Raw genomic sequence first — 24106 nt, forward strand, 5'->3', positions numbered from 1 at the left:
TTCAAGTTATACATATTAAACACAGATGGAGGGAAGGGGTTATCCATGTGCTAGATATTGTCCCCAATGCTTTATGTGCATCATTCCATTTATTCCTCAAGACAATCCAATGAAGGATGCACAGAGATGTCTGCAACTCCTTTCAAACTGATCCAAAAAGGAAGATGAACAGATGTTTGGATAGATGGATAGATATTTTAAAGAACCAGGGCAGTAAAATGTTAAAAGTGAAATATAGATGGCAAGTGTGTAAGTTTTCATTTTATTATTTATGTTTAAATGTTTATTTATTTATTTATGAGAGAGAGAGAGAAGGAGGGAGATGGAGATCAAGTAGGGGAGGGGCAGAGAGAGAGGGAGAGAGAAAACTTTTTAGATTAGTGAAATGAGACTGCTTATCCAGGTTTTTACTGATTTCAGTAAGTAAAAAAGGCAAAATTAATACACAGATTTTCTCACTCAAAATCTCAGAGTCTAGAGTATGATATATTCCAGAGGTTGCAAATCAGAAAGCTATAGGCTTAATGCGATCCAGTGTTTACAAAATTTTGAATTTGTTGCTCATGTTTAAAATTGGGAAATTTGCATTAAATATAGATTTGTGACTTTATATGAAAAAAAAGACAGGCATCCTATAAACACTGGCTCTTAACCTTGTCTCACAGCAACAGTTGGGTAGACATGGCCCTCTCTAGATGGGTTCATTCTCTAGTTTGTAAGAGTTTCTCAACTTCCCCTCAGGTTTCTCAGACAGAAAAGCTGTACATTGCATCATATTTGTACTTCATACAAAGCTAAGAGGAAAGTAAAAGGTTTCTTTTACTCATGATTTTATCAGAAATGAAAAAATGAAAGCTTTATGGAGAAAGCTTGGTATTTTAATAATAAAATGGGAGAGAACATGATTCCTTTGGAAGTAAGGATTATCTTTACATGTTTAATATGCTAAGTGACTCTCTGCAGAGAACATATAGTTTTAAAAGACCTTTATGAAATAAACTCCCTATTGCCTTTGGGGGATTTTGTTAGTCACTCCTGAACATAAAACATATAATTCTCGATGGACTAGATTTTATTTATTTTACCTAGACAAGTCTTTTAAACCAAATTGCGTGGAATTTTGTCAACTTGTAGGACTTAATTACCATTTTTTAAAAAAGATTTTTTTATATCACAGTAAGTATGATGCCTTTTTGATGTTTATTTTAATGAGGGAAAATGACACAGAAATAAATCTGTAAGTTGCGTGCAAATAAAATATCCTAAATACACTCCACATGATTCACTTTTTCTAACTTACACTTTTTTCTTTTTAAAATTTTCATTTATTTTTTTAGTAATGTCTATACCCAATGTGAAGTTCAAACTCACAATTCCAAGATCAAGAGTCACATGCTGTTCCTACTGAGCCAGCCAAGCAGCCCTAACTGAAACTTCCTATACTAATAACCTGTTACATTAAACTATAGATTTTAAAGTGTTTTCATGTACATTTTTTGTTAGAGAATGAAAACCTTGTGAAGAATTACTAGCTCTATTATATTGATACTTACATAAGTTAACTTATCTCAGCTAGTTGAGCTTTAGACACACAGCTTATGTTCATACAGGTAGTATACACCAGAACTAGTCTCTCCTTTTTTTTTTAAGACAATTTTTATAAGAGCAGTTTTATGTTTGCAGCAAAACTGAGGGGAAGGTACAGAGATTTTTCTTAAACCTCCTGTCCCCACACATGAATGGACTCTGTCACTACCAAAATCCCCTATCAGAGTAGTAAATTTGCTACAATTGATGAGCCTGCATTGACACATCACACACTTTAGTAGGTGAATAGATATCGTAGTCCATCCAGACCATGCGATTTTATTCAGCACTGAAAAGAAATGAGTTAGCAAGCCATGGAAAGACATGGAGGATTCTTAAATGCATATTACTAAGTGAAAGAAGCCAGCCTGGAAAGGCTACATCCTGCATGATTCCCTGTTACTTGACATTCTGGAAAAGGTAAAACTACGTGAGGGTACAAAGATCAGTATTGCCATGGGTTGTGTGGAGAGGGGGATAAATAGGTGGAACGCAGGGAATGTGAGGTAGTGAAACTACTCTGTAGGTCATTATACACATGTCCAAACTCATAGAATGGACAACATCAGGAGTGAATTCTAATGTAAACTATGTACACATAACTCTACTATAGCTCTAATATGGTATTTATCACACTGTGTAGTGATTGCTAATGTATCCTTCTCCCTCAATAGACTGTGAACCCCAGGGATCTAGGTGCTTAGGCTACTTCAGCAAGAGCAAGATGTAGCAGGGACTCAGGAAACAGCTACTGAATGACAGAATGAATGAACGAATGAATGAATGCACTCCCACAGTGCTTTAGACCCTGCTTTACCGTCTACTCCATATTATAATTATTTATGTAAATGTCTTTCCTTTTTGCTAGACTTTAACCAGAAATGGCAAAATCTAAAGTCCACAGAGATAGGACAGGTAACACAAATGAGTGCAGCAGGCTGAGCAGGGATTTTGGCCAATTGGGGAATACATTCCATTGAAAGGGACGTTTCTGCTCAATTCTGGACAATTGCTCCAAGCAGAAACACTGAGTAGTACTGCCAAATTCTCTAATTTATTTATTTATTTATTATTATTTTTTGATATTTTATTTATTTTTGAGACAGAGACAGAGCATGAGAGGGGGAGGGGCAGAGAGACAGGGAGACACAGAATATGAAACAGACACCAGGCTCTGAGCTGTCAGCACAAAGCCTGACGCAGGGTTCGAACCCATGAACGTGAGATCATGACCTGAGCCGAAGTCAGGGACTTAGCTGACTGAGCCACCCAGGTGCCCCCAAATTCTCTAATTTATAAAAATAAGTGAAGAATCTAGATTTTGATGCAAAATTTGTAGAAGTTTAAGTTGATAATGATAAAAAAAATTAGAAGTATGGTGCAGGCCAATCACACATGCTTCTGCTGCAGCTCCAGCCAACGGCTGCCAATGACACTCTGCACTGTTCACAGTTCAGGGCACATTCAATGTCTGCCTCATGTTTGTCTCTTCTATGGGGCTCAGTGTGGTACCTGGCTCATGGTAACTCTCTATAATTCCATATTTATTTATATTCCACATTCAGCCTACCTCTGTTCTCTCATTTCAAGTTCTCTCATTCTGGATGATCTTTTCCTTTCATCTCATTTTGTTTCCATTTTGTCTAATTTTTTTCCTTTTATATTAGATGCATTCAAAGATCACTTTCTTTGTTTTGAGCTTCAGCTTTCCCTTCTGCATGTTTACTGCCTACGCCAATGACTCTGGGTCTGTGAATATAATGCCCAGTGTTTCTATGAACTATTTCATGTCTGAGGGCGTTGTGGCTTCTGGTAAGATTATGTATAATCTTGTGAAGATATGTTGTCATGATTTACATTTCTATGCAGCCCAATAAACCTAGACAAGTGCCCAATAAACACCTGATGAGTGAATAAATGAGAGCACACCACTGATATATAAAGAATTGTAAAACCTTTCACACTGAAATGATTTGGACTCTAATGCACTCTCTCATTCACCATCCAGAATTGAGATGGCCTAGACATCCAGGAATAGTCATTATTATACATCATTACATATGGTCAGTGAAACAAGATTCTAACTCTCATTCCTCCTTCAGGATTGAGCCTAGGGATCATGATCTGCTGGAAGCCATCTCCGATGCCCTCCTCAACCTCCCCAGCATTCTCTCAGTGTATCTATCATAACACTTATCATGCTGGGTTGGTTTGCTTGTCGACTTCTCCAGCTGGAGTGGTCAACTTGAGAGCAGGGGCCATGTCATTTGTTTATCTGTACCCAAAATATGCTACAGAATAGATGCTCACTATCCACTAATTTCAGTTTTCATACTAGATTTTAGGTCTGGAATCTATAGAAGATGAAACCTGCCTACTCATAATATCAGTTTATCCACTTAAAAATAAATATTTAGTTATCCATCCAACCTTTCAGTAAACAAATATCTACAGAGTACGTCATTTGTGTCAGGCACTGTGAACACAAAGATTAAGGACCCTGGGGTGGGAGGATCCACATGTAAACACACAGTTATAAAAGACCAAAAAGGGACATGTGCGAGGCCTGAAACATGTGCAATAAGTTAGAGCAGCCAAGAGAAAGAACAACCGATCTTCTAAAGAGATTTTATCCTTTTATCATCACCTGCATAAAATATGCTACATTCATTTATACAGTTTTATTTTTCTTTTAATGTGATGTAAAAAGCCTTTATAATTATAAAATCCCTGAATGCTGAACAATTGGAGAGACGCCAGCCTTATTTGCTTCCAGCTGTGGCAGATCATCAGCAGCATAATTTTGTTCAGGTCGAGTCTCAGAGGCTGCTAAAAACCAGCTAGGATGTTTTCAGGAGAGGGGAGCAGGGTCCTATGGACTATTTTTTCTTCCTTTAACCAGATATTTTAAGGGAGTTTAGGATTCAAAAAGGGAAGTGACTACTTAAACCGGGTGGCTTTCTTGTGGCCATTGGTGGGATGTTTCTTGAGCTCTAACCTCTGATGTTTATGGATCACTTCAGTTAACTCCCAAACGTCTATGATGAGAGGCTGTGTGGTGTAGTGGGAAGTAAACTATCAAACTATTTCCAGTCTTCCTTCTAAAACACAAATCTAACCATGCTACCCTCCTGCTCAAAAGCCTTCCAGGAATCTGTATGCTCTCAGGGTAAACTCTAAACTTCTAAGCATCACATTCAAAGCCCCCCATCATTTGCCTGCCTACTTCTTTGATCCCTAACTCCACTGTCAGTGAATGTTCCCGCCATATAAGTTCCAGCCACACAAAGTTGTCAGCCAGAGCTCATCACACCAGCTTGTTCCCTGTCTTGTCTTTGCCCAAGCTGTTCTTCTGGCTAAAAAAATGCCTTCTTTTGCTGTTCTTAGCTAATGAATTTCTACTTGGCCTTCAGATATGAAGGCAGGTGCTACCTTGTTCTCTCTGCAACCTTATCCACCCTCTCCTCTAGAGATACACTGACCACTTCTCCTTTTTTGAAACCACATTGTTGTCCTTTCATTGATCATCCCACTTCTGTTACCCTTACTATTCTAAAATTATTTTGTTTATCTGTCTATCTATACTGTGAATCTGTATGGTTCTGGAGACTAAAGACTATGGTTTATTTATTTTTGTGATTTGGGCAAGCAGGAGAGGCTGAACCTATAAGACACACACAACATATATTCCATGAATAAATAAACAATAAGCAAGGCAGTGAGAAAAATTATATTGAATTTAGTGCCGCCTATCTAGGGATCTGTGGGAACCCAGACATGTCCTTGCTAGGGTCATAACTTGTTTGCTCCATGGAGAAGTAGTAAAGTTCAGATAGGACCATGAACTAACAGCATCTAGCAGACAGGAGAAGTATTTTAGAACATGTATATTGAGATTCTATTTCCAGCCACATGGTAGATTAGGTGTCCTGAAAATTCTCTCATACAAAAAGCTAAAAATTATGAATAGAACATTTATAAAATATTTTTAAATGACTGGATAAGTTGGCAAATAGGTAAGAGAAATACTCAGAGACCAAAAATGGAGAGTGAACACAAGAGAAGAAAGCAAATACTGAGACTAGTAGAGACTAAAGAGCTTGTACAGATTCCCAAGGAGTCAGTGTTCCAGTGCCCAAAGTTGATGGTAGCATGGAAAATAGGGCTGTGTGGACCCAAGACTAGGGTTAGAGCAGAGACCTCAGAACAAAGTCAGGCTCCTGGGAGGCTATCCTTAAACAAAAGGATAACCACAAAAGCATTATCACTTCAATGTTGTCAAGGATACATAGCTGACCTGACCTTGGCTCAAAGCAAGAAGAAAGGGCCTGGGGAACTAATCAAAGTAAGTCTGACTGTGGAATAAGTTATCGTATAAGGAAAGAATTCACAGACCTGATCTAACTTTAGTTCAAAGCAAGAAGAACCTAGCAAACTAACCAAAATATGTCTGAATGTGGAAGAAGTTATACAATTCATAAAACTGAATAAATTAGGAGGAGAATAGAGTGAAAGTCTTCCGGGGTGCTAGGGGGAAAGATGTGGCAACGCATCTCCAGCCTTGTGCCGTAGAGGCATTCTCCAGCTCCAGCTCTACTCACTGGTACATATGAATATGCTGGTTGGTTGGGGTAACACACAAGGTGGGTTTATATGGCCATTGTAGCATAATGACACAAGTAATTAAGGTCATTTGGCTGGCTGATTTCCCTCTCTCAGAGTTCAGGCTCACCAAGCAACATGCTCATTAAAAATGGTTTTCTACAGTGCTTTTCCTAATGGGAGTAAATGTGCTAATTAGCACATTCTAGTATCTTGAGCAGATGTATTTCCTATTGTACATTAGTAATTTGAAATAATGCCATATAAGCTTGATCACCTCTAAATACAATGACAAAAACAGTTTCAGAGCATGTAGCTAAGGCACAGATCCAAAAGCATGATAATCCAATAAGGGACTGTTCTCCAAGATCATGCATAAAGAGCCAGCTAGTATTCCTGTGCCCTCTCTTGTTTCTCCACAAATCCAACTATATTCATCTGAGCAATGTTAAGAAAAAGAAGAGTGACAGGAGATCAAAGAGACTTTTCAGCAGGATGGGAAGATAAGCAAGAAGGGGGGAATAGCAAAGGTGTGGCTTGGAGGTCAACCACAAAAGACTTTAAAACTGTAGGTTAATTATGACCGTCTTTTATCTAAATGATATAGCTGCATAGAAGACTGTAACACAATACATGTTTCACATTCAGATAATTAATTTGGTCCATTAATCATTCAAACAGATTAATGGACATTATATAGATACACAAAGATAAAGAGGTTTTGTTGAACTGTTATTGTGAGGACATGATGTGAAGATAATGTATATGAAATCTCACATTATAGGGAGAAGATCTATGCTCTAGTCTTCATGAAATAGAGGTGTGGATGACTTTAGCAAAATAGTCACCACAAAGATATTAAGTATATACTAAATATATCATGGATGGTACTGTGTGAGATCGAAATAAAATACTTTATTAGATGGGGATAGTATGGCATGCTGTGATACTGGGAAAGACTATGGGCATTGGGGCCAGATAGATCTAGGCTTGAACAACAGTCCTCAATTAATAGCTAGATTACCTTGTTGGCATTTTTTGATCTTATCTTTTTTTAGCTGTAAATTATGAACAGTATCTATTTTATGGCATTGTGAGGATAAACTGAAGTAAGATATAAAGTACTAGGATCACATAGCAAATGCTCAGTAAATGTGAACCTACTTCCTTTTTCTCGACAGGTTACAACCTTTAGAAAACAAATAGTCACACATAAAAATAATAAATCAGCAAATTCAAGGCCACATATGTTAAGTCCAAATGAGTGCTGTGGATAATGAGAAATCTCTGCATTAAAAAAAAAAAAAAGATGAAGTCATGGAGAAGATAGAAGCTGAGCTAAACCTTGATGGATGGGTAGAAATTAGTGCGGTGGAAAAGAAAGCAGATGGTATTTCAGTAGATGGCATGAGCCCAGGGCCAGAGGGGAGCAAATGAAAGATGTGTTTGGAGAACAGGGAGTATCACAGCTTGCATGGAGAGCAGAGTCTGTGTCAAAGAAAATGAGAAGACTGGGCAGGCTGGGAAGGAATCTGAATGCCAAGCTAAGGAATTCAGACTTTGCATTTGGATAAGATCAAAGTATTGAATGTCTCAGCATCAAAGGGAGTGAACTTTAGTTTGTAAGCCTAAGAATGTTCATGTCATGTGCTGTCAACAACCTCCCAAGTTTGCCTGTGAGGAGCTTAATCAAACATTCTAAAGGTCTCTCAAGACATCCCTGCTGCAAATGAAGGAGGTTTGGTTGAAGCTATGACCATGGGCTCGGGTTGAACGGCCTATTTCTAGTTTCCAACCTTCATAAAACTCTCTTTAAGTGTTCCACGCCAGAGAAAATTTTTGAATTAGTTACAAATCTGAGATCACATGTAGCATTCTTGGTAAAAGGAATCAAACAGACAAATTAAATAACTTGATTCCTATTAACATAAATCAACTATGGATTAGTATCAGTCTAATCTTGCTTAGTTTGATTTTGAAATATTTAGAGTTTTTATTTATTCACATATCACATATGATAATCTAATAACCATGTTTCACTTCAATTTGCTTTTCAATTTGTAAATTTCTCAGAAAGACAAGGAAGCAATTAAATTTAGTCTTACATACGCTCTCACTTTTTGTAATCATACCTTCTAAGTATCATCCCATCTCCAAAGCAAGAGAAAATAAATTATCCCTCTTGATTTATTTAATAATATTTTGGCTGAAAACTTTCCCATTGAATTATATATAGTACCCATAAAGACAGGTATTTGTTTCTGCTTCCTGTTGCATTTTGAATTTTTAAAGAAAATTAGTTATAAAAGGAATCATTTTAGCAAGCTTGTTTAAAAAAACTATAATTACTGTACTGTGCTTTTTAAAATAGTTACATCATTTGTCCTCAAGTCTCATGACTGGCAGAATATTGTCTGAAAACATGAAAGCCAGGGTATAAGCAAAACTCATTTGATAATGGAATTGGCAGGAGGTGGCAGGGGGTTTGGTGGGAGGGACTCTGAATATTTTTCCTAATGGCAAAGCATATTTTATAAAGGATTTTAAAAATTACCTTTCGAGCTAGAGCTCTATGGTATTATGAAATTCCAATTAATTACTAAGTACTCTAACCCTCTTAAATTAGTATGATATGAGAAAAATGATTTGGATTAATTAAAATAAAATTCTTTGGGTTCAAGTTTTATGTCTTCTCTCACCTCTGGATACAGGATTTGGATACAGCCAGATTACTGTAGATAAGTTTAGACAGAAACTTGTTTCCTAGTCCTGATTTCAACATTAACCCTGGTTGTCCTTGAAAAACCGTTTCTCTGAACAACAGTTTCCATACTCTGTGACTGAGGGAATGATGAGGACAGTAAATCAGAATTGCTATGATCTCCTCCAATTCCAGCATTACATGTATTTGCTTAATGAATAACAGAAACAAGAGTTTCCCACTTCTAATACCACAATTCTATTTGATTGCTTGATATACGTTTATATTTATTTATTTACAACATTTATTTCTGAGAGCCAGAGAGAGACAGAGTGAGAGTGGGAGAGGAGCCGAGAGGGAGATGCAGAATTGGAAGCAGCTCTAGGCTCTGAGCTGTCAGCACAGAGCCCAACACAGGACTCTAACTCACAGACTGTGAGATCATGATATGAGCCCAAGTTGGATGTTTAACTGACTGAGCCACCCAGGTGCCCTCGAAATACATTTAGAAGTCACTTTGAGGATAAATGAGAGGACAGAAATGGCTGTACTTTTAGGTACTTAAGCTCTTCAGCTTTTGACACTGTAAGCTTTTTACTCTAGATCAGCACTGCTGATGGAATTTTTGATAAGGAAAATTCCTTGTTTGCTTTGTCCAATGTGGTGGCCTCCAGCCACATGTATTTTACCTACTTGAAATGTGGCTGGTATGACAGAGTAACTTAATTTTCACTTTAATTCTAAGAAATTTATATTTAAATAGCCACATGTGTTTAGTGGATCCTGTAGGGGACAGTACAGTTCTAGAATCTCATTCTCTAGTAAAAGGGAACTCAGTGTCTGCTTTTGCTTTATTTTTCTCTTACCTCTCCATTACTCCACAGTCTCCTTAAAGGGCTCCTCTTACCTGCCCACTATTTACAGATGGTATTTCTAAAAAATTTCTAAAGAGTGCGTTCTCTCACTCTTTCCTTCTAGCTCTTTGCTGCAGAGAAACTTTTCTTCCCTCAGGTCTCAGTTTGAGTGGTACTATCTGGCCACTCCCTTCACTCTTATCTTCTATTTTTAGCCTTCTAGCCTTCTGTTGTCTTCCTGACAATGCTTATCCTACAATGACGTTTTTATGTTTGCTTCTTGCCTATCTCCCACTGGAATATAGGGCTTCCCCACCTTGTGCCTCTAACACCTAGAATAATGCCTGGCACATATTAGGGTCTTTATCTTTATTGAACAAATTAATAAATGGGTGGTCTTATCCTTCTTATTAATGATTCACTAACCCACATCTCTAGCCCAGGCCACAGTCTCCTCCACTCTTGACTTCTGTTTAACTAAGATTGAATGCGTTGCTTCTCCAGATCTTTTTTTCTCCGTTATTGCTTATTTCAGTTAACACTGCCCGCCCCATCATGCAGGTTTGGACTTAGGGTGTCTGTTTCTAAATAGAGCCTACTCTCTTCTCTTCATTTGTTTTTCTACTATGTGCTGGGCTGTTTTCCATACTACTGACTGTATCTCCCTGGGGGCACAAGAGAAGTTCAAGGGAATTTTTGTTAAATGAACAATGAATGGAAATGTTCTCAACTGATTCCTGGTACGGAGAAAGGGGAAAGAGGTTCTAGCATATCAGAAAGAGAAGGGGCAGATGGGATATGGGGAGAGAAAAGAGAGGGAACTCTTACTCACTTCCTAGTGCTTGTTACGAACTATGCTAAGACGTTTACATATTTTAAAGAATAAATTCTTGAAACAATTTTATGAAGTAGTTATTAATCTTTACAGAGTAAAGAAGCAGCCTCATAGAGGTTCAGTAACAGGTCAAGGTGATAGAGCTAGTAAGGACCAGTATTTAAATAAAAGTAGAGATAAATCAAAACACCATGTTCTTTAAATTACACCAGGCTGCTTTAGCAAGGAGAGGAAACTGAGGACAAGCAAGCACTTCAGCGGTGCATAAAAGCACTGTAAGGCGAGAGATGTTTGTCTAAACATCTAAATATAGGTTTATGTAAACATTTAAATATCATGCAACATCAACACTGAAATATGATTTCCCATCAATGTGCATAATTGATGCTTGATCACAGGAGAGTTTTCCATTTGCAGAATGAAAAGGCTATGACAGGCATGGCTCCCTTCTACCATTCCATGTAGCTTTTATAGATCTGGGCTTAAAATGAAAATTCCTGACTCCTACTACCAGCCCACATGAGCATGGAACTTCCTCAGTCTAAAGAAAGTACCTTTTCAACTTTGGGTTTGGTAGTCCCTTGGTAAAAACAATCAAACCACATTCTAACATGGCTACCAGTTTTCCCCACATCATCTGCTTGTTCTTTTGTCCCAAAACCACAAAGATACAAGCTCAGCAAATTATTGTAATTTTCAACATTGTGTCACCCCACTAGACAGTGTCCTACTAGGCAAAAAGCAGGAAATGAAACTTTCTTCTTTTTGATTATATTAAATATCTCACTACAGTGTCTGGCACATACTGGGCATTCAGTGAATACTTAGTTGAATGAAAGAATGAATGAAAGGTACATCAGTCAAATCAATGACTATCGGAATGAATGGATGGGTGGTGCTTTTCTCCTGCACAACTATCCCTGAGCAGTAACTTCGTAAGTAACCAGCAGGAGACTTCACCAACTGTGATCCATCAGTCAATAAAGGTTGCTGACCGACATCTTAAAAGCATACGTCAGTACAGTAAACATTTCCAGAACTGGAAATCAGCAGAGAGATTAAATAAAGGATAAAGACCACTGGCTGCTTTTCTGGTAATAGAGGGGCATCTGGTCTGTGGCACTGGATATGGATGTGCTCTTTCTTTAAACTCTTTATAATTGGCCAGGAAGAGGAAGTAAACAAATCCCCTAATGGAATTTGAGGGTCTCTGAGGGATTAGCAATATATGCAGAGAAAAACACCAGATTCAGTTGGATATAGAAAGATGGATGTCTCAAGATGAGTAATCTAATGAAGGCTGATAAATGATACTCAGAGCAATCTTTTTCATTCCCTGTTTTCTGCAGCCATCCCATCTCCCAGATCACAGCCAGGCAAGGTAAAAATATAATGAAAATCATTCTTTACAATGAATTCAATTCAAGGTCAAATGCAATGTCCAGTAAATATTCAACAGATGAGACTGAGGCTGTCACTGCTCATGTGATGAATGAGCAACCAGAAAACCTCTCTGACCACAACTTCTGTCTAGACTCATTTTTGTGAATAATAAATACAGGGCAAAGAAGGACCTCCTCTGTCAATAAGACTAAAAGATATGGTTGGGATGTCTTTGACATTTGTGTTCAGGTAGGATAGTCCAGTGATGACAGTGTGGGGCTGGATAATAAGCATCCCGTTTGCAGTCAAAGCTCCTCCCTTTCTCAGATATACAATCTTGAGGAAGTCTCCTACGTCATGACAGATCTGCAAACAGGATAAATGATACCCACACTGTCTTATGAAATTGTCATCGGGGTCAAACAATAATCTCCATGAGATTTCTCTGTAAATTATAATTCCCAGGACAAACATGAGCCTAGTACCTTCAGGGTGCATAGCAGAAGGAGAAAGAGATAAAAAAAAAAAAAAGAAATAGATGCAGAATCAAGTCTAAAAAAAAAAAGGAGGAGGGTGTTTATGGAGAAGAGGGAAGGGAGAGGAGAAAACACAGTACGAGGCACCAGGGAAAGGAGGCAGAAGAAGAGGAGCATAGGAAGCAGCAGGAGCAAGGAAGGGCCTCAGAGTTCTGGCACACAGGCAGATACATAAGCAGACCAACACATCAAACAAAAGCCAAGGCATCAGCAGTACTGATGAGAGAAGGGATTCAGAAAATCACATCTATGCAGACCATGTAGTTCTGATAAAGCAACTGCAAGCCTCCATCTGACAGCCTCTCTGGAGGAGACAGTCAACCATGAGTCAGCCTCCTGATTATAAATCTCTAAAAGGCAAGTTGTACTGACTTCATGTTGCCCTAGACAGCGTTCAGCTCAGAAATACAGTCAGATTTGTAATCACCGCCTGTGCCCCCGTTACTGATGGCACTTCCTCTTTGCCTGGTTAAGGCCTCCTCATTGTTAAGGTGAGAGGCTTCTGTGACATCCCCGACCTCCTGGCCCTATTACAGGCACTCAGGGCATCATGGGCCACTTTTTCATAGTACTTGGCATAGTCACAGATTTACATTCGTTTGTGTGATTATTTGATTAATATCTGCTTCTCCCACCAGACAAGGGGCAGAGGTAGTGTTTCAGGGCTCATCATCATATTCCCAATTAATTTTATTGATTGGGCACAAACTCATGCAACTCTGTAAGAGTAGCCTTAATACTAGAGAGAGAGAAGAAAAAGGGCAGTATTCAAAACGGGATATTAGTATGCTAATAAGTTGGTGCCAGGATTACAACAGGGACATTTGTGACTGTTAAGTCTTTCTGCCAGTTTGGGCAGCTAAATCATGTTATAGAAAAGGTTTCCCGTATTCATTTTTACTAGGCTGACAAACCTATGACTGGGTGCTTTTTAAAAAATTCCTCCTTGGTTCATTTTGTTAAATGTATATATTTTTGAGAGGAGAGAGGAGGGAAGGGCAGGGGAGGGGAGGGGAGGATCCAAAGCAGGCTTCATGCTGTTAGCACAGAGCCCAGAGTGGGGCTTGAACTCACAAACCATGCTTAACTGACTGAGACACCCAGACACCCTGTCATACCATATGTTAACTAGCTCTTCAATGCCATTTCAATCAACATCATGGGTGATCATATTATTATTAGCATTACTAATTAAGAGTATTGATGAAGAGGGGCAATTTTCTACTTGAATATTCTTAGCACTCTGTTTTGAGTATGTTTAATTATATGATAATAAGGAGGAAGCTTATTTACCACTTACTTTGAGCCCTTTATTAAAACACTTTATTAAAAACTAAAAAAGGTTTCCAAGGAAGACATGCAGGGATAAGTAATCACATTGACATTGAACTGTGCACAGAAAACAAGATTTATTAAAAAACAGACACCCAAACCAAATTCCCTAGTGGATTTTGTGGCGTCCCTCTAAAATAAATTCCAGCTGCCTGGCTACGAACATCTTCCATGTGCAAGGCCACCAAACAGGATAGCCCAACAGTCCTTGATAACCAGACTCCTGACCTATTTTTCTGGATTTCTTCCTAGTTCTGCTAGGTTAAACAGATGCCAACAGTATGGAAATATTAACCTTCCACTTCTAATTTAGCGCATTTCAAGATAAGTAAAGTCACCATTAGGTGCTTTTGCTTTTTTTGTTTATGTTCTTATATGAATTGACAATGCCTATCATGACAAAAACCTGCCAACCCAGATAGCATATTGAGTTCCACACTGTATTTCAACATCTTACTTAGGCCTCCAAATTGGCCAACTTATAATAATAAAACATCTATAAATACACCTATCAGGGAAAGGTGGTGATTTAAAAATGTGGGTTTAAATCTTAATTCTGCCACTTACTAGCTCTGTGACCTTGGGTGGCACCGTTAACTTCTCTAAGCCTCATTGTCCCCAACCATAAAGTAGGATAATGTGCCCATAAACAATAATTGTTATCAGAATTAGATGAGATCCACATAAGTCACTTGTAGCATACCACCTACTATTAAATGGGTAATATTTAATGTTATATATTTAGCATTTGAGTACAGAAAATATCCTCCGGAGACACAGTGCAAAGTCCAAGACTGGCCTGCTTTTATGTTGGGAGTGCTGTACACTTTTTATATCTTTTTAATTTCATTGCTTTAAGGAAGCCTTTCTCTGATGGAATAATAATGATAATGGTGGTTAATGTTTATAAGTCTTTAGCTGAAAAAAATATATAAATCTAGATCCTCAAGGTCACTTCCCAAAATCTATGTTGATACTTTACTTGACATTCCAAATTTGAAAACTTTTACCTGTTGTATTCATGAAAGTGGACACTTTTCTGTTTTTGTTTTTTTCCACAGTTGTTATTTCAACAGCAGATGGCGTCAGAAACCCAGGCCTTGGGAGAGAGTCCGCATCCTATGGATTGGCAGCCCATATACATACCCTAGTTCTCTGCAGTTTCAGCATTTTGTCAACACTGGTAAAGTTTTGGCAATCCCTGAAGTTTGTTATGATGACACCTTTTATACTTTCAGTCCTACACGTGTAAGGAAGAAAGATTACAAGGCTTGGGAAAGGATGTCTTACCAAGTAAGGAGATGGAAAAAAGAAGCAGTAGGCTGGTGGAAATGGGGCTAAGGAGAGTCAGTTGACAGCTCCAGCGGGAGCAGAGGAGGGAACTGCACGGACATGAGGAGGAATGAAAAGCAAACACATGGTGTGAGCTACAGGAAGCATACGCTCCGGAATTATCTGCTGTTCTGTTTGATTCCTAATAGGCCCTCTGAGGATTAAGCTCTGAAGGTCCCTCTTCCATCTCTAGATGAAAGGAGGAGTCTGTAACCACCCTTCTTTCTACCATGCTGCTAGGATCCCTCTGCAGGTGACCTAGCAACAAGAGTGAGGCTCGGACTCTCACCCAAGAGACTGATCCATCCTTCCTGCACTATAAATCACAAGAAAAAATACTTCTGGAGGAGATGGGAGCAATTTTTATTTCTTCCAAGCACTTCTAAATATCACCTAGTTGCTGTATTAAAATTTTTTTTAAGTTTACTTATTTTGAGAGACACAGAGACCATACAAGTGGGGAGGGAAGGGAGAGACAGCAAGACAGAGACAGAGGCAGAGAGAGGAACCCTAAGCAGGCTCCTCACCACCAGCATGGAGCCCAAATGGGGCTCAAATTCACAAAACCTTGAGATCAGGATCTGAGCCAAAACCAAGAGTCAGACGCTTAACTGACCGAGCCACCCAGGTGCCCCTAGTTGCTGTATTTTTAATTTTCCTATAGTCTCTCTAAATAAACTCTTTAGCTAGCAAGAGAGTAAAATAAGGACGGCAATAAATACATATTCTCTTAATACATTCCAAAGATACACAATAATTCTCTCCACTTAACCCAACTTGTCCCCCTGTTTTGGTTAGATCAATTTCATTTCTGCAGTTAACAAAGGTTCATATTTTTGACCAGGGATCCCAGCAACCAATAACCTGAATAAAGCTTCTCTTTCAAGTCTGAAAATAGTTCAGTGTACTTCTTGGCATACCAGGCTCCCCTCAGTTACTCCAGGAAACACTGCCTAACATTGCTTTTGAGGGTCAGGGTGAGAAAATTTATTGGACAGACTTTTGGGTAAGGAAGAAAGTGACGATTCATAATTATATTGAATCCTGAAGGATGCCTGGATCTGAGTGTGTGGGCAGAGAAGACTCAAGCCGCTACCCCTTAGGGCCAGCTATCTGAAGCCCCATGGTCCTTCAGGCCTCATGCTTGGAAATATTCCTAGAAGTTTGGAAGCCAAACTTTTCTATCTTCAAAAGTCATATAAAGTTAGAGTTGGAAGGTATCTAAGATCTGCTCAAAATCACACAGAAAGTGGGGGCAGAAATGAACCTAGAACCCTGATCTCCTGGTTTTCAGGTCAATATTGCTTATACTTTCTACAGTGACCATGTGTTTTGGAACCAAATATCTGGGCCCTTAGACCAAGACTATTTTAAGTCAGCATCATCCTGAAAAATCTGAAGCATGTTAGCTGTAAAGAAGCTCCTATCAAGGAAAAAGGAATTGGCTACAGAACAAGAGACCCAGTGATTCCAGCCAATGTTCTGTTCCCAGGGTGTTCCTTGGAAAGCACATGCGTTCAGGCCCAATGGAGGCTCCCTGGCTGCAGGGGTGTCAAGGTGCCATGGTCTCAAGAACACAGAGTGGTCTTAGAGTGTGGAGGGAGTCTTTTGTGTCAAACAGAGGTTCAGGGTTATTCTTTTCTTTTTAAAAAAATTTTAAAAAATTTTAATGTTTGCTTATTTTTGAAAGAGAGAAAGAAAGAGAGCATGCAAGCTGGGGAGGGGTAGAAGGGGAGGGAGACACAGAATCTGCAGCAGGCTCCAGGCCCCAAGCTGTCAGCACATGGGGCTCGAACTCACGAACTGTGAGATCATGACCTGAGCTGAAGTGGGATGCTTAACCAACGGAGCCATCCAGGTGCCCCAGGTTCATGGCTATTCTTATCAAGACAGGCCTGTCCCTCTAAGAAAGAATGATGATGCTATCAACACAGAACAGTTAACCCGAGAGCATGGGTTTCCCTCCTAGATGTATTTGTGTACAGACGAGACTGCTTCTTGGTTATCCTTTAAAGGGATACTCACAGACTTCTCTATTTGGGAGAGATTTCTAGTGAGGGTCTATTAGACAAATCATCCACTCTGTAAACAATTCCTTCTATAATATTCATGAAGAGGGCCATTTGGTTTCTTGTTGAGTGCTACTGGTAAAGGATGGTCAACACCTCACAGGACAGCTATTTCACTGAGGTGAAAATGCCAGTTAGTGGAAAACTACCTCTATGATGTTGCTGAAATGATCTTCTAAAGATAAAACAAAGTGTATGCCCTCCGGTGGATGAGAGAAAACTATGTGATAGCTGTAGATACTTCTTAGTTTTGGCAGTGTTAGGCAAGTACTTTAGGTTTTTGCACATGATTGCCCCTTTTTACTTTCTACCTTGTTCCAAATTCCGTCCTCAGAATTTAATTTGTGTCCTCTTTCCTGAGAATCCTACCTGGTTTCTCAGAGGCAATCCCTTTTAGCCATTTCACTTTTAATTCCAGTGGTTACCTCCACATTGTTAACAATATGCTTATATGGAGAGTATTTATTTAAATTCTATTTTGTTCCCAGAATTACTTGTTTCTTTGAGGATAGTTTTTCTGTGTATATGTATTTTAATCTTGTTTTTTTGTTTTGTTATTTTATGGGTTTTGTTAAACTCTTTGGTAACTCATGGCTAGCTGTTCTTATTTAAGAATCAAGTAGTAGAAAGGCTGTAGGGGATGCTGCAGATAAGGGCACGGCTTTTCCACTGAGAAGGCTTCAGGTTAGGCAGGCAAACCTGAAAGCCATCCTTAACTGGCACATCATGCAGGGCTCGTCTGTGTGTAGGTAACATGCAAACTAGCTTAGCTAGGTTCCTCAGAAGAAGTTCTATTTCCTTAGAGAAGAGCCTTCATTTCTGACAGGTGATAAGTCACTGCGTTGTAGCTGTAGTGTATCAGGGGTGCGTGTGCTGAGTGGGGGTATCCTCAGTCCTATTCTCAGACTCTGCTTTCAGTCCATCTGCTGTCACTGTTCTGAAGTCTGAGTTTCCTTGGCTCTGCCAGGCAGTTCTGCCACCTCCTGAGCTGCAGGCATCCAATGCTGCTGCACTGTGGTGGGCCTTTTTGTGGGTGGCATCCCTGGAAACAGCTCTAGAAGACAGCATTTACATAGGACACAATGGCCCTGCCTCCCTGGGTGAGCTAAGTCTGGAGCTGCTTTGCTCTATTTCATCCATCTATACTTCACCATCTGCTGTCACTCAGAAGTGTGAGGGAATCTTTTGGCCTTTGATGCCTCTCCCACTTCCTTTACCATTATGGGACTGTCTCTTCTTATTCTTTTAGTGTCCTCTTAATGGGGTCTCAGGAGGAAGAAGAGATTCAAGTGTGGGCTGTATCTGTCAACTTGAACCTGAAGCAAGGAGCTCACACTGTTAACGGGGATGTTATTCTGCCTCCTCGGGTCTGGCGTAGTTAAAGATGATTCAGATATCGATTTAAAAAACAGCAGTAACTCTAGGTAGAGGCTCAATTAGACAGTTTTGTTGTCTTCATGGATCAAATTAAGTGGAAATCTGAAATATTCCCATTTATTTTATGTCAAGTAAATAGCAACTTTGGTGAAAAATATATAAACATACAGACTTTTAAGGTACAATCATTTTTTTAAAAAATCCCAAGTAGTTGCTTTTCACAAAAGCATTAGGATGGAGAGTTTTGAAAGAAGGAAATTTCCAATTTCAGTTGATTGCCTGCACTCAGCAGTATAACACCTTAATGAGAATCCTGCTAAAGACCCATTGGCCTACACAAAGTAAAAAACGACTTTCCCACCATGGGCTCGGTGACAATGATTGTATGCCACATTATTTCTCTATTTGTTGGCCGCTGGGCACTTACGGCATGAATTTTAGTATTCTAGGCTGTGTGGAGAATTACTGAGGTATCCCTTCTAAATATTCCTATGGTATAAAATTATTTTTGCCTCAAATATTTTATATCCAGAAATGTTTTACATAAATATGTATATATACATACACATATACAGTATATACATACATATATGTTTAATAGCAAGTGTTCAATGTGGGTCTTTAGGCTAATCGAGGCTATAAAAATAAGTTTGTTTTCTCAGAACACTTGGACTAAGTATATGTTCAACTAGTACTCACTACGGGTCTAATATGTACCTGCTACTTCTGTGGAAAGTTGAAGAGTCCTGTGCTATTCTCCTCTTGGTTGTGGAGAAAGCTCATGCTTAGAGGGGGGAAAGGTGCTGTTTTGAGATTGACAACAACAGATGGCCAGGATTCAAAACCAATTTTTTTTATTCTAGAGTTCATTTTCATCCATGATTTCAGGGAAAACAGTATTTTTCATAGTGCATAATTCCCTAGATGTGAGGCAAAATGCTTTATGCTGGCTAAAACAATGGAGCATAGCTGAGACTACAAGTTGTGTTTTTTAGAAAAGGACTCACCCTTGCATTGATGATGTTGGGGCAAGGCCTTCACTGTTTTGGTCTTAGCAGAGGATTAGCATTAGTGGCTGTGGTTATCACAGAGGTCATTCCACTCAAGTGGAAAACAGTGCAAAAGGCTAAAATAATATTTATTGGCAAACTGCTAATATGCTTTCATGAGTAAGAAGAAAGAAAAGATTTGGAAATAGCTTAGGATGAAAATGCCATTATTCAGAACAGCTGAAGGAAATCTTCTCTGTGTTAATGACCAATATGTGGCATGGCAGCCATGTTGCACCCTGCCAAGGGAAGTCTTCATAAGGAACAGGAAGGTGAAGTTCAGACCAGTGGGAAGCTTAGCTCCCCACCCTCATCTGTACCACGAAGAGCACCTCTGCCATGTAGCATGTACATGGGCCTCCAGATCCACCCCAAATGGTGGGTTATTAGCTCTGTTTAATGATTTCCAGGTTTAGAGGCAGTTCTAGTTCTTTATCATTTTTTAAATGAAAGTCCTAGGAAGTTCTTCACTATGTTTCACTTAGTGCTTTATGAATGGTGTGACCAAAGCTCTCCACTTCAATAAAGACTTTTCATGCTGCACTGTTGTACGGCAGAGTCCAATTTGATTTCAAATCCAAACTGTGCTACTTTCTATGCAGGTGTCCTTGGGAAAATTACTTAACCTCTTGAGAATCAAGATATAGAAAAAAGGATGCCTATTTCATAAGACTATTTTGGAAGTAAAATTAGAGAAGACAGATGGAAGGAATGGGGGGGGGGGAGAGAATGAATGAGAACATACCAGGTACTTAATAAGCACTCGATAGTTTCTTTTCTCCTCCCTTGAAGGACTATCCATGAATACGTATTTTTATTTCCAACAAGTTGCACATTTTGAATGTAATCTCAGTAATGATGAGCTCCCTTCTTCAAATCATGGAGTCCTGACCCTGTCAGTGTGTCCTTGGTAAAATGCTGTCTCATCCCTTTGTTAACTCTGGACGATCTTTCCATCCTAGCTCCCCATCTCCAATTTAACATGCAGAGTTCAAAACTGATCACAGTTCTTTGGAGAATGTGATCAGCAAGTTTTGTGGAATCGTTTTTCTAAACTATGGCACTTTCTAGAAAGAGGAAATTGATAGAGGTGGTATGGAGGGTTCAGTCACAAGTGCTAACTGATGAACACTCTCAAATCCAACTGGAGAATGTTCACAGGCTGGGGAGACTATTTCCTCCCATGTGTTTATACACTCTCTGTCTTAAACTTTCTCAGACATGTACAACAGAAATGTAAGAGCATTTCTTATGCAGGTCCTACATTCTTTCTTTTGGAGCTGAGGATAAGCCAATATGTAGAAAAGGCTTATACGATTCTTTAATGTGTTTAACAAGCATTTAAGTATAATCTTGGCAATTAAAATACTTTTTTATATAAATATTAACTGAGCAATGAAGCAAACTCAATGATTTGGATTGCTTCCACAAATGAGTATTGCCTGTGTATATAGAAATAAGTCCCTATAAAGTAGTGATGATACCAATTCCTGACTGTTTTAATGACTATTTAATATAAATGTGAAACTCTCTCACCTGATAAATTAAGCATATGTTATGAAAAACAATAACAGGAATGAACATTATACTATACTATAGCAAATAAACATATAATGCTAGTACTATTATAAAAATAATAAATATAATTTTGGTTCTTGAGAAAAACTGTAAGGAAAAACATTTTACAGATGAGGAAATTGAGCATAAAAATCAAACAAACAACAATAACAAAAACCAAGTCATTTGCTATCACACAGCTCCTAAGTTCCTGAGCCCAGATTTGAACTCAGTGATTCTGGCTATGATCCAGAATCTAGACTATTTTCAGTATTACTACAGAACCAAATGCAATCAAGCATTGATTATTTACTTTGCCTCTCCCCCCCTTTTATGGACTAGAACAAATGTTACAATGAACACACTACCCTGTTGAGAAGAAACTTAATTCTCCAGAGTTAAATTCAGCTAAGTTTCCTTAGCTGAGGGTAAGAAAGAACACTCTGAAAAATATTTATAGAATTTATACTCTTCCAGGAAGTAAAGATGAACATCTCTTTCCCAGGTGGATATCCACTTAGCCATGGAATTTGCTATCCTGCCCTGTTGCTACCCAGCTTGGAAAAGACCCCTTGACAGAAAAGACAAGAAGGTCAGCCAGGGAGAGAAGAGGCAAGGACTGTCCCTGGTAAGCTCCACCTGGGGAAGAGGAAAGATGGCTGCCACTCATGCCCGCAAGCCTCATGTTTGAAGTTGCTGAGGACAGATAGGAAACGGGGACTCTGGGTGGGACTGCTAGGGCTCCGGCAGTGGTGAGTGCAGGGGAAGGCACAGGGTGCCATCGCTAGGACTTCTGTGGGAGAGAAAGCTGAGTCACCCAATGGACCACGTGGCTGGGGGAGCTAAGGGAGTCTCCCAAGCATCCCTACATGGTTGGTTATCCATCCATCCAGGCTATATCACCAGAGAAAACCAAGAAAAAAGGGACTGGCCACAGTGGATTGAAAAGGAAATGCCATTTCCAGTTTCCTTTTTTTGCCCCAATGCTACCAGAGGAGAAATCTAAGAGAAATGACAATCTACAGGGTGATGTGAGAGAGAGAAGACACACCTCTGTCAACGCCACAACATTTTGGTGGAACTCAAGTCCTAATTGTGTTAGAAGGAGGGATAGAGGTATGAAGAGAACATAAAGTTTTAAAACAGAAAGGACTAATAAATAATGAAGTTAGAGATTTGAATTGAAATGCCATTAAGGAAGCCTGCCTGTCAGTGAGAAATAGGTGTGAAGCAAAGTTGGTAACAGATATTGTAAAAGTAAAATGTGAGTTTTATACATTAACCAATTAAATGTTCTCAACTAAACCAGTTGTAATTAACAAGCAAGTAGAGAGAAATATTAGCCCCTTCCCCCAGTCCCTCCAGCTTTTGCCTGATTGGGGAATTCAGAAATATAAAACACTAAGGCCTCTACTGGTAAGTCTGCCTAGCCAACATCTCCATTCTTATCTCCTGCTCCACTGTCCCACACACCCTAGGCCACATCACTCAATCACTTAATAGCCTTATGACACCTCATGCTTGTCATGTATTCATGTTTTTGCACATGCCCTTTCTTTTGCTCAGAGTACACTTCCTGATATCCAGGCAAATATCCACAGATGCTTCAGATTTCAGCTTAAGAGTTATGTCTTCTCTGAAACCATCCTGACCTGCCACGTGTCCATCCTGGATCCTCTCTTAATCTCTTACATGCATCTCTTCGTGATGTTTACACTGGATACATACATGTGTCTGTATTTCTGCCACTCCCAATAGACAATGAGAGCTCTGAAGGCAAAGAAGAGATCTTTTTTGACTTGTCAGACATAGTACCTAGCATAGTACTTGGTATATAACATAAGCGTTACAGATTTTTGCTAATGGAAAGAAGCAAGGAAGGAAGAAAGAAAATTTCATAACGCTCAAGTGATGAGGCTGCAGAGTTTAGTTTAAGAGAAGCCTCCATATTATCATCTTACCCTTCTAGGGAGATGGCCCGTTGCAGAGTCACGGAAGGCTGGCGGGTTGCCGTGCTGTGCTGAGAATGACTGCAACAAAGGAAGAAAAACAAACACAGATCATTTATTCAAAATGTCTTTGCACATTCTCATCAGTCTTATTGTCTAGTAAATGACCCATCTTGAAAGAAATACAGTAGAGATTGAATGGCTATTCTTTGGAGGTAAGTAGAATCATCCACAAAATTTTGTACTCTACCAGATAAGGGGTTAATATTTCCTTACAACTTGATTTCAACATGTATTATTCATTTGAAGTAACCTTCCAATGACAGACATGAAAGGAAACAAAATATTTGGAAGAGGTAATTTTTTCCCCTTGGAATGAGACAATAAAGAGCATACAAATATAAACTTCATTTTAATGTAGTGTATTACTTTTTTGATGCAGAGCATTTTTTATAACAGTTTAAAACCATGATTTGAACATCGAAGATGTATTTAATTAGTATAAGTTTTCATTTTAGTTCACACTTGTAATGCTTGTAAAATTAATAACAATTCAGTTGCTGGATGAACACAAAAACTTGAAAAATGAGACTTATGGTTGCATACCAACCTTAGAATTTAATGTAAGTCTGTACCGTGTTTTGGTAACATGGTAATAAGACTTATCTCATAGATATGCAGTTGCAATAAGAATTATAATGCTAATTGTTCATCAGGCACTTATGTTGCCTAAGTCATTATTCTAAGTTTGTATGTTTATATATTTTACTTCTCTCAATCCTCCGAGGTATGCACTATCCCCATTAACAGATGAAGAAACTAATGTAAAGAGAGATTTAGAAACTTCTAAACCTCCAAAGTCATGTGGTAAACACCTGTGCTTGAGACGGCATCTACATTGATTCTAAAGCCATTATTCTTTACCATTATGTTGTCTCATCTC

General features: G+C 38.9%; 1 protein-coding gene and 1 long non-coding RNA gene across 9 annotated transcripts in view; one reads left to right on the forward strand and one right to left on the reverse strand.

The window, feature by feature from the left end:
- The window catches only part of DLG2 (discs large MAGUK scaffold protein 2), a 1964578-nt gene that overhangs the window by 355887 nt on the left and 1584585 nt on the right, over positions 1-24106 (reverse strand). For all 8 annotated transcript variants that reach the window (XM_029956387.1, XM_029956381.1, XM_029956385.1 and 5 more), the window contains one exon: positions 23176-23244. In XM_029956387.1, the coding sequence (XP_029812247.1) occupies positions 23176-23244 (69 nt within the window). The remainder of the gene's footprint in view (positions 1-23175; positions 23245-24106) is intronic.
- LOC115306145 lies at positions 5890-23326 on the forward strand. Its single transcript, XR_003915211.1, has 4 exons — positions 5890-5932; positions 14892-15013; positions 21720-21842; positions 23184-23326. It is a non-coding gene; the product is annotated as an uncharacterized LOC115306145 (long non-coding RNA).

Source organism: Suricata suricatta, chromosome 11, assembly GCF_006229205.1.
Source record: "Suricata suricatta isolate VVHF042 chromosome 11, meerkat_22Aug2017_6uvM2_HiC, whole genome shotgun sequence".
In the NCBI taxonomy this organism is placed as follows: Eukaryota; Metazoa; Chordata; class Mammalia; order Carnivora; family Herpestidae; genus Suricata; species Suricata suricatta.